We start from the raw sequence: 12183 nt of genomic DNA on the forward strand, positions 1-12183 counted from the left end.
AAGCAGCCTGTAATATATAATTCAAACTACAAGTGCCCAAAAATTATGTTAAATCTAAGCAAATATTTCAATAGAAATATAATCATTTGTTTCTTAATCCTTTTGAATTGTGTTTTTATGCAAAAAATGTATGACATTTAGAATTTTAAAGTGTTTTCCTTTACAATTGACGTAATCTCTGTTGATTTTATGTATTTATTAATATTCTAGGAAAATTAGGAGGTTTGCAGATATTACATACAAAACAGTTTGCTGTCTTTCGGACTCTGATACACTTTCCTTTTCGGGGAACTCTATTAAAAGAATTTTGGTCCCATTCAGAGCCCAGTGAGGAGAGTACCATATATATTTAATATGGTTTTAGGGGGAACTATTTATTTCTAAATCTGCACTGAGAGGATGAACTTTCTTTCTTTCCTTCTTCAGAGGAGTTTACTGCCAAAGTTTCTGGTCAAAGGCCATCTGGACGCCACCAACTGTGTGATCAGCCAGCCGCTGACCGGAGAGGTGGTGGTGGAGAACTCGGAGGTCCCCATAAAGAGCATCGAGCTGCAGCTCGTGCGAGTGGAAACCTGTGGTGAGTTCCTGCCACGTTGTGACTCGATTGGACTTCTGTTGTAACGGTAGTTTTCTAAATTTCCGCTGTGCGTCCAGGTTGTGCTGAAGGTTACGCCAGAGATGCCACGGAGATCCAGAACATCCAGATAGCCGAAGGCGACGTCTGCCATGGCCTCGCGATCCCCATCTACATGGTGTTCCCCAGGCTGTTCACCAGCCCCACGCTGGAGACCACCAACTTCAAAGTCGGTCAGTGCGCCTCCGAGTCTGCTTTTAGTTTCTAGTCCACTGGTTCAACTGGCTAAGACAGTGGTTCTCAAATGGGGGTACGTGAAGCACTCTAGGGGGTATGTGAGATTTTTGTTGAATATATTTAAAAGGATCATCCATTAAAAATCCTTTTACAAATTTTGATTTACTAAATATTGAATAAAATATAATTGTACGTTTCATCCATCCATCCATTTTCATCCGCTTATCCGGGGTCGGGTTGCGGTGGCAGCAGGCCCAGCAGGCCAACCCGGGCTTCCCTCTCACCCGCAACACTTTCCAGCTCATTCTGTGGGATCCTGAGGCGTTCTCAGGCCAGCCGGGAGATATAATCCCTCCAGCGTGTCCTGTTCATAAACTGAATTGTATATATAATATATTAAATCAGACACTGATGGCACAGCACTGTGTATTACATATTTTTTTTCCACCAAAGATGCTTTGCACTGGTTAAAGGGGTTTGGCTGAACAAAATATTTCACAGGGGGTACATCACTGAAAAAAGGTTGAGAACCACTAGGCTAAGAACCCCCAAAGAAATAATTATGTTCTTTTTAAAGAATCACCAAATCTACACTTTTTCATCTTTCCGATGGTCCTTAAACACATCATGTTCAAGCACCATTGGAAAGCTTCTGTCAGAAATGCAACCGAGACTTAAGCTTAAAATTGTGACAAAAATATTGTATTCTACATGTCTCGTTTAAAATGTTTGCCCCAAATAAACCGTTTACTCAAACAACATAATGTGAAAAACATAATATTCTTAGCTCCTCAGCATGAACAGGAAGCCCATTTTTTTATTGCTAACACTTGTGGCAGCATGGATAAATGTTGGATATATAAATTCCATTGTTTGCCAACTTCTGCAAAATTAATTATCAAAGAAATCCAACTCTGAAAAATGTGACTGGAGCGAAAAAAACCTCAAACTGCTTCAGAGGGTTTTTAAACTAGTCATAAAAGGTTCTCAAAAGATTTACTCAAGTAAAAGTCGTGCATTCTCAATCTCACCTAAATCTCACCTAGTAAAAGTACAAAAAACGTTTTACTGAACGTTAACATTTTATTATTATATGGCATTTTGTATGAGGTCATCTAAAATAACGTGTTTAACTTTTTTTTAAACATGTTTTTGTTTGTTTCTGTTCCGTTTTAGAGTTTGAAGTCAATGTTGTCATCGTGCTTCATGACGATCACCTGATCACGGAGAACTTCCCTCTGAAGCTGTGCAGAGTCTGAAGTCACCGGAGTTCACTGGCGGACTTTAACGCAACACACAGTTCCTCTATTAATGCTAAATATCTGACTTTAAAGAAACACAATGTTCTGTCATAAATAAATATGACAAAAAGTGTAAGAGATCATTCCTTTTTTTTATAATATGTAATAAATGTCTTTTTTTTTTTTAAGTTAATGATTGAAAGTTTCTTTTCATTATTACATATCATTTTTATGATATACTAAAATAAGACTTTTATATTTATTAGGATGTACTCTAATTTTACTTTTTGATGCCATACTATCATGACTTTAAAATATATTTTTATGATATTCTATACTTTGACTTTTCATAACCTACTAAACTATGACTTTTTAATATAATGTACTATTTTATGTTTTTGATTGATATTTTATATTTGTATGACATACTGTACATTACATACTTTCATGATATACTAAGTAGTAAGTATAGTATGACTGTTATTTTTATAATCCTCTGCCAATTAATATAAATTTTGTGCCTTTTTTATTTGTAAAAACAAATACATTTAAAAGAATTCAGTACACAGACTTTTATTTAAGATTAAAAGCTTTATTGCAAAACCCTCGTGGATGAACAGATGGGAACAGGGAGCTGGTGCCTGAGAGAGGGAACCGGCAGGAAGGAGGAGAACGCAGAACCGCTGACAGGGAGCTGGAGGTCTGAGCACAAGAAAAAGAGTGCGGGGAACACAGAACAAACCATTAGGCGTAGGCGCTGCCGAGCAAAAGGCCCAGTCGCCCATGGTGCGGAGCTTGGTGATGGGGACCCGGAGGAACGAGCGGTTTGTAGATCTGAGGGTGTGGGTGGAGGTTTGGGGAGTAATGAGTTCTTGTAGGGAGGTGCATTTCCATGTATGCATTTATTGGTGAGTAGTAGGGCTGTGTAGTCAATCCGGAATGAGACAGGGAGCCAGTGTAGTGAGTGTAGAATGGCTGTTATGTGCTCATATTTTCGGACTCTCATCAGGATCCTGGCAGCGCTGTTTTGGATGTATTGCAGTTTCTGGATGTTCTTGCCAGTGATCCCAGTGAACAGTGAATTACAGTAGTCCAGTCTTGAGGAAATAAAGGCGTGGACGAGCTTCTCTGCATCTGACAGGGTTAAAGTGGGGCGGAGTTTGGAGATGTTTAAGAGATGGTGAAAGGCAGTGGCCGGCCGTCAGGGCCTAAGCCAAACCTTGTCTGTTGGCCTAAATCACAAAGTTAAAGCAATTTTATAATTTTTATTTTTTATAATTAATAAAGCTGTTTCATTCTTTTTATTTGTTATTTGAATTTTTTTCACAAATACACTTATACAGCTTATTTTAACATTGCACAGCTCCTGTCTGTTCCTCAGCTTCTGGCTGCATGCGGGTGGCTTGGCAGCTGGTTAAGAATAGCTCTTGTCCAATCAGATTTCACCTCAGTTTCTCTATGGTAGAAAAGCGGGTTAAACTACATGGTGACGGCCTGCTCGGGGTTCTATACGTCTGATTCCTCACAGAGACAAGGGCTGCGGTCGAATAGTCCATTTTGGTTAGGAACCTTCCTAACTGAGTGAAATGACCCAGAAGTACATAAGTGGCCTCAATGATAAGTGCCGGTCGAATTGTCCAAACGCAAAGGAAAGGAGCTTCAATGCTTCCTAACTTAGCTCCTTTAGTATAGGAACCAGTGGAGCTGCCTTTGCGAAAGGAAAGGAGAGAATACCTCCAACATTTAATATACTATATAGAACTACTATACATTTAAAGTGACGTATCATTCGGCCGTTCACGAGAACAGACTATCATGACCGAGAAACACAGATCATGTAAACTATGAACGTTATGTTGCTGAAAACTACTGTAAAGTGATCAAACTGCTGTATTGATAATTCTCTTCGGTGTTGAACTGCAGCTTCAGCCCTCATTCTTTTATTTGACTTCAGTTACAGAAGCTTTAATGAAAGAGTTAAACTGGACGAGCTCTTCAGTCTGAGTCATGTTTCTGATTATCATCTTTTTAATCAACTATTTTGTCACATTACAATAAAACATATCAAGTCAACACAAGTTGTGTGGTGTTTCATAAACTGTTGTCTGCATATTTTTATGATCAGATTATAATCTGCATATAGATAAACCATAACAACAAAAAGGGAGATGAGACACACATATGTGAGACACACATCGTTAGTGGGATAACGTATTTAATTCAGCATGTTTGAAACTGAACAAAGAGACAGTTTAGTAGCTTTGTACTCTCTGTGGAAAATACATTAGTTTCACTTTCATATTCCTTCTTTCATTTCTATTCCAACCTCATTAAGTCAAACTATGAACCGGGTTGTTTATGTCGTTATGACACAACACTGTAAAAAGACGGACGAAGTATCTAAACTGCGCTTTTTGTAGTCCATCTTTGGAACATTGTAGTTTCACCGCTGCAGACTGACGTCACTAACATGCGCCTACCGTCGCGTCATAACGACGTTGCTTAGGGAAAGTGGAGTCGGATTTGCCAAACTCCACGGTTGTCTTTTCCTAACTCCTCATGAATTCTCCTTCCCATCTTTCCTTAACCCTGTGACATTTTCCACAGAGGTTAAGGAAAAGTGCTTAGGGTTAGACGTTAGGAGGTAATTATTTGACTATTCGACCGCAGCTCCAGTCTCTAAATTGCATCCCCGTTTCCCTCACTTGCGTCTTCATTATGTGTTGTAAAAAGTGTTTCCTCTCTCCAGCTCTCTCTGATTTTAATTACATACATAATAAAAGTTATTGAGGGAAACAACAGATCAAATCTTTGAAGACAGTTGTTTGTGGTCCTTTTGTTGTTCAGACCTAAAATGAACATATTTTAACCAGCTGGTGAATAAGAAAACAGATATAATATATAGCTTGAGTTTAATCTGTGATCGTCTTCACTCTGGTATGAAACTCCAGCGATCAGTGCGCTCAGCTGCAGCGTCCAATCACATAACAGATGAACAGTGAACGAGCGTGTCCATCGATTAAAACACATCCTGGAAGCCTGCTCTCTGGGCTCCTCCGATTTTCCTCCTTGCTCCTCAGAGCAGAATGAGAGCTTTGGGACGGCCATCAAGATGGCGGCGCAGAACCACTTCCGGTTCAATCGAGGAGCGAGGAGACGACAATTTAGAGACTTGAGATGCACCCACTGTATGACACTTGGACTCGCTGTCCTCCCAGCCCTGCGGCGCATCTCACCCTGCTTGGCCACCCGAGGCGCAATGGAAAGCTCACTGTTAGTTCACGGGGGGGGGGAGGATGCTGCGCAGTGCCTAATTTATACAGCTGATGAGACTATGACTCAGACGGCAGTGAATCCGCAAGTAGAAAATCCACGGCCCGCCACTGGTAAAAGGAGATTTGCACAGGTATTTTATATAGTCATTAAAGGTCAGGTGAGGGTCAAACCAAACTCTTCTAACTCTAACCCTAACCCTGCATCTTCCCAGTGAAACATATCCAGTTCTGCCAGAAAGGTAGGACTGCAACCACTGGAGTGCAGAGTTTGATAGTCCAATGGTGTTGTGGAGGCGCTCTAGGAGGATGGTGTGATCCACTGTATCAAATGCAGCAGTCAGGTCCAGGAGGATGAGGACTGAGGGTGATCCTGCATCGGCTGACATTAGCAGGTCATTCGTGTCACCCTTAGCAAAGCTGTTTCAGTGCTGTGGGCTGAACGAAATCCTGACTGGAATTTTTCTAACAAGTTGTTGTGTTTGAGGTGGTCCTGAAGTTATAAGCAACTACCTTCTCTAACACCTTGGACAGGAAGGCAAGGTTGGAAATAGGCCTGTAGTTGGCTAGAACCTCCGGGTCCAGGGTGGGCTTCTTCAGAAGGGGACGGATGACAACAACCTTGAGAGCAGGTGGGACACAGCCAGAGCGAAGGGAAAGGTTAACAACTTTGGTGAGCAGAGCAGTGGGAATGGGGTCCAGGGTACAGGTACAGGATTTCATATTTCTGAGGATTTCCTCAACATGGCTCTCCTGAACCTCAGCGAGATGTAGAGGAGACAGCACACTCACAGATAAGGTGTTGGTGTCAGAGGAAAGCAGAGATGGAGAGCTGGACATCATAGAGCGAATGTTGTTGACCTTTGATTTGAAAAAGTCAATGAAGCTGTTGCATTGCTCCTCTGTAGCTTTAGTTGAAGAGTTGAAGAGGATAGTTGTGGCTTCAGGAGATGGTTTATGGTGGAAAAAAGCTGTTTAGAGTTGCCAGGGTTTTTATTGATTAAGCTGGAACAGAACTGTGAGCGAGCATCCTTTAGGGAGTTGGAGTAGGTCTTTTGATGCTCATGGAAGGCCAGTTTATGGACAGTGAGCCCAGCTGTTTTTATTTTCCGCAGCGCATGTGTGAACCAGGGAGTGGAGCATGAGAAATTGACCTTAAATGTCATTAACCCTTGTGCTGCCTTGGTCCAGCATCCGCCACAGAGTGTATGCCCAGTGGGACCTGAGTGCTGCTCTAGCCTAGCCCCAAACCCTAAAGCCGTAGCTCCGTAGCGTAGGGATCGGAGCAGACCGCGACCGAACATCCCTTGCAGATGTATCTGCAACACCCACGACACACGGTGTGCATTTTACAGTCCTTCTTGGACGGGCACACCTCTTGCTGGCCCCGGGGGAGGGATCCGCTGCAGCCGCCGCTACAGGAGGTGCTAGGAGTGGGTTGGTCGGGGCGCGTCCCCCGCTCAGGTCTCGCAAACGGCGAGCGAACCCATAGGCTCTCCGCGGCCTTGCTCCGCGACCTGCACACGCCTGCTAGGATCAGCAGCCCCACGTAGGCGCGCAGGTCGGGATCGTCCATCCCCCGCCACTCGTCCCCGTATCTTCGAAGGCCCTCCAGGTTCGTCATCTCCAGCGCCGGCCGGCATCACGAACAGAGAGAACGTCAAGGGGATGTCGCTGGCGCGAAAACACATGTACGCGGTGGAGCCCGGGGTCTCCTCGTCGCAGCTCCGTGTAATGTATGCGGATGACACAACACTGTACAGCCAGGCTTCAAGCAAACTAGAACTCGCAACCATTCTTAATCAGGATCTGGAGAGAGTGTCTGATTGGGTGAAACTTAACAAATTAGCCCTGAACATTTTCCAAAACTAAATGTATTGTGTTTGGCTCAAGGAACATACTTAATGGTGACACACACCATGAACCTGACATTGACAGGTGAAGCAATTGAACAGGTCAGGAAGTCCAAACTACTGGGTGTAGTGTTGGATGAACAGTTGTCGTGGTCCGAGCACATTGATGGCATTGTTACCAGAATGGGCAGGGGCATAGCTATGACCAGGAAGTGCTTTACTTATTTAACACTCTCTATTGTTTGTCAGGTGTTACACTCCCTGGTCTTTTGTCACCTGCTATACTGCCCATTCATATGGTCAGTAGCTGCTAAGAAGGATATAAACAAACTACAAATCGTTCAAAACAGAGCTGCCAGATTAGCACTCCAGTGTTCAATTAAAACTAATATAGCATATATGCATTCTCGCCTGTCATGGTTCTCAGTAGAAACTCTACTTCACTATAGCCTCCTCACGTTTTTCAGAAAGGTCGTATTTAATCAGACACCTGAATACTTCTTCAATCAATTACAATATAGATTTAATAGACACAACCATCTCACAAGGAACGCTAGCTCAGGTCACTTAATACCTCCAACCCCAAGAACAAACCTCCTCAAACAAACAGTTATTTTTCGTGCAATTAATGCTTGGAATTCGCTACCTCCTAATATAACTCACACTGGTAATAATCTGTCATTCAAAAAACAATTAAAGGCGCACCTCAGGACATCAATCACTTAACGTTTTCCTTTGCTTTTTAGTCATCTGATTTTCTTGTATAAGTTATGGTTGAATTGCACTAGGTATCTGACTGTACTATTTTTATTCTGTTTGTATTATTTTTAACTGTTTGCTTCACGTTATGTTTTGCATGTTTTTGTATGTATTTTGTCCTTTCTGTGGACCCTAAGAAGAATAGCGGCCGCTAAGGCGTCAGCTAATGGGGATCCAGTAAATAAACTAAACTAAACTAGTTGTTCATTGGTCCTGCAGCTTCACGGGCAGAGCTATTCTTCTTCGTCTTCTACAGAAAAGGGTAGATTCTGTTACTTCATAAAGTCAATGTTCAGCTCCGCCGCCTCAGGCGAACAAGAGAACTACAATTCCTTAAAATGGCAGTTCACTAGCTCCAGGCAACATGCAACTTTGTCTAACATCCATTCACACATTAATCATTATAGATCGGCATCACAGGCAGATAGCTACACAAATGCTACACCTGCCACCAGAGAGGACATTTGCTTTTGAGTGTCCACGGTGGGACGAAAATCATGTCCAGAAAGCACAAAGACATTAAGAATCTGGCTGACGTGAGGTGGGGGCAAGCGAGAGAGGGCGAAATTCTGTTTGTATATGTAGAGGGGAAGAGGTGAGAAGCGCGCACACACACACACACACACACACACACACACACACACGCAAATGCAACTGAAGGAAAGCATGCTCTACTAACCGCAAACACACGCACATACACGCGCAGATACGATCACATATTTAGAACGGGCATCAAAGTTAGTTGAAGGGATATAAAGGTATATATATATGAAATACCACTGAGCCTTTTAAAGGTTACCAGAATCTATTTTGAAAGTAGGGGGATTTTAAAGTGTGTTTTTTTTCTTCTTTCTTTTTGATTCAGGAACCACAAACTTAGTTTTGTGGAACAAAATGATTTGTCTCAACCTAAACTTAGTGGACAATATGTCTATTTTGTAGGAACCTTAGGGTTGACGTTAAAAGATATTTTTTACAGTTCGACTCACGTATGTTTTTTTTTTAAAAGAGAAGGAGCTCTCTCGAGCAAAGACTAAGCATGCATTTTTTTTTTGTGCTCAGACTTCTGTCCGGTAAAGTTCGGCAGAAACTTGAAGCTGACATATGGTGATCAGTTTGATTTCCACACATAAAAGGTTTAAAAGTCGTGCGTTATCTCACCAACATGACCATGGTCCAGTATAGCCCATCACACTTTGATATGTGTATCAGAGGCTGATCCTTTTTCTAGTAGCAAGAGACCTGGAACAACACTGTTCTCTTGTCGTTTCCCATCCTGCGGAAGTTTGATTTCCACACACATGCCGTGTACAGCATATGTTTCCTTTAGAGAATATGCTACATATGAATACATTTGTTTTAGGTTTTGCAATGTTAATATTAATATTCTGCAATGTTCTACTATGTGTGGTCTAATCGGAGATGTACAGTTTTCTGTTATCCTCACAGTCCCTCTAGAACAGCTGCTCAAAGTGGACTCCTCCTACCCACACGTCTCCTTGTTCAAGTGTCAGACTGATCAGTGGAGAGACTTGGGATATTTTGTGCTGAAATTTCAGTCTATCACAGATTGGAAAGCAACAGGTGATCTTCAGGTGATGTATTCACCACGCACAGGTATTTACAAGAAAACATTCTATACTTGCACATCTGCTTTACGCTCTGTGTATTTGTTTGATGATAAGCCACACACTGTCTCATTTCTTGCTGACGCCTGCAGTCTCCCCCACCCTTACAGGAAGCTCCTCTTCTTCTCTGGGCGACGGGTAAATATGACGTAGGACTCATCAGAGATGCACAACCTGTGGTCATCACACCTAAATTCTTGTTTCAGCGTTGCAAAACATCACTTAGCTATTGATGGCATAACTCCTGTGTTACCTTTCTTTTGCAGGCAGGTGTAATCATCCCCTGCAATATCTCACCTGTCTGTACTTACATTTTTTCGTTGAGGAAGATCAGAGATAGAGGAGCACCAAAAGAGTGGAGGTTTGTCCAGTAAATTAATGCAGAAGTCCATCTGTAGGTCACGGATTCCAAATCCGTACACCATATTTTTTTTAATCTCAAGTATCACTAGATGCAACATGTTTTTGTTAAGTTTGATTTGCTTTAGTTTTGACAGTAGACAATATGCATCTGCTCGCCTTATCAGGGCTGGGAGTCAACGGCACTCTATAAAGAGGCCCCTTAGAGATGGCTTGGAGCCTCTTGTTTTGACTCAAGGCACTTCCTGGGTGTCATTATGTTGATTACCCTTTGATTGCCTCTCCCTCACAGAAACAGTGGGAGACGGATACAGTGACCCCTGTAAAGCCTAGTTTATGGTTCTCCGTCAGGTCGACGGCGTACCTACGCCGTAGCTACGCCGTCGACGCAGACCCCTACGCCGTAGCCTGACGCGCACCTCCAAAAAATCCTAACTACGCGTCGCGTTGACGCGGACCGTAAGCGCTGTGATTGGTCCGCTCAGAACGTAATTTCCGGCAGTTGCTTTTTCCCAGCCTCGACCGGTTTAGTGGTCGTACAGACCACCTCCGCAAACGTCTTCTCTGTCGCCTGCGCTTCATCATTTGCAATATAAGCATTTGCTCTTCAATATTGATGAGCTCCAACTTTAATGCAGCCGCTCCAACTTGGTCGCCATTGTTTACTGTGAACGGAATTCGGCTATAACCCCTGTAACCACAGAGCCACAAAGGCACACCCCCTGGCGGCATGGCGGTTAATTGCAGAGCAACGCGGTCCCTCGACGCAGAACTTCGAATGCTCAACGACGGCGTCACGTCGACGGCGTACCTACGCCGTCGACGTGACGGAGAACCATAAACTAGGCTTAAGACACATGGCAGCAGAGGGACATTAAGCCAGCCTGTCTAAACTACAGTTTGTTTCATAAAATGTTAATTTCATAGGTCACGATATTTCCAGTAAAGGCAAAACACTCTTGTTTAAACACATTGCCTCAATTGTGACGCTTCCAAAACCTCAAACGAAGAAACAAATGATGTAATTTTTGGGCATGTGTTCTTACTCTCGTTCATTTATTCCAAATTACTCTCAGCTTGAACAACCTCATTATGATTAATGACATCTTTATGTATATTGGAAGAGATATTGAATCTCTGCAGAGCAGTTTCCGGACGTGAATGGGGTGCAGATAAACAGTCCTTACTGGATATATTTAGGGGCCAATAGCAGGTGTGTCCAAACTACGGCCCCTTTTTTATAGGCCCGCGGCAGATTCTAAAAATATAATGGAGAGAAAGTCAAGCAAACAGCAGCTAGCCTGCTAGGTCAACAATCGTATTTTTGCCGTCCGAACAAAACACGAGAAAATGCTTCATAACAGCTACGAGGTCGCTCAGCTCACAGTGCGACGCAGAAACCTCTCAGACGAGACTTCATAACACAGCGCAGAAGACTTGTCAGCTAACTTAAAGCGGAGCTGAACACGGACCTCCTCTCTCTCTCTCTGAGGTGCGCTGCTGCTCTGGCGCAGCTCAGCATGGAGTGGTTTTATTCCCTGAGTCTGACCTCAGGGGATAAAACTACTGCAACGCTGAGCTGACCGGTTTTTCAAAGAGAAGGACCTCTTCATGAGCTGAGTGACACACTGTGGTTGGCAGACCTGGCCTCTAGTTGATCTTATCATCTCACACTGAACAAGAGCCTGCAAGGCATAGAGCAGGTAGTAGCACAATCTCACGCAAACATGAACCCATTCTGTGTGAAGCTCCATCTCTATGAGACACAATTACATAACGTCAACGCTGCTCTCTTCCCCACGCTGTCTGAAATCAAAGTAGCTTTTCCAGAGGTTAACTTTTCTGCTAAAAATGGGGAAATATGTGTCTGTCATCACATCTCATGACAGAACACAGTCAGCGCTTCCAAGATCTTTCTGCATTGAGAAATACATGAAGTTCTTCTCGACTTCCTTCCTCATGGATGCAGAAGAAGTGGAACTGAACTAGAACTGATGGAGATGCAGTGTGATGATTCTCTGAAGAATCAGCATCAGCTTCTCTCCCTACCGACTTCTACTGGAGCTTGGAAAAGGCCAAGTTTCCTCTGATGTGATTTTTTAAATATATATATATATATATATATATATATATATATATATATATATATATATATATATATAAAAATCATAATTGACCTTAAAGACAAAGTCCATCCGCCTCTCCTTATTAGCAAAAAGTTCAGCGACGCGGTTGTACAGTTTATCGGTGCGCCCCCGG

At 42.9% G+C, this 12183-nt stretch overlaps 1 protein-coding gene across 1 annotated transcript in view; it reads left to right on the forward strand.

Annotated features, from left to right (window-relative positions):
- Positions 1-2193, forward strand: part of vps26c (VPS26 endosomal protein sorting factor C) — a 5992-nt gene extending 3799 nt beyond the window's left edge. The window contains exons 5-7 of the mRNA XM_079233966.1: positions 427-577; positions 655-807; positions 1988-2193. Of these exons, the coding sequence (XP_079090092.1) occupies positions 427-577; positions 655-807; positions 1988-2070 (387 nt within the window). The 3' untranslated portion in view covers positions 2071-2193. The remainder of the gene's footprint in view (positions 1-426; positions 578-654; positions 808-1987) is intronic.
- The last annotated feature ends 9990 nt before the right edge of the window (positions 2194-12183 follow it).

Source organism: Taurulus bubalis (assembly GCF_910589615.1).
Source record: "Taurulus bubalis genome assembly, chromosome: 2".
In the NCBI taxonomy this organism is placed as follows: domain Eukaryota; kingdom Metazoa; phylum Chordata; class Actinopteri; order Perciformes; family Cottidae; genus Taurulus; species Taurulus bubalis.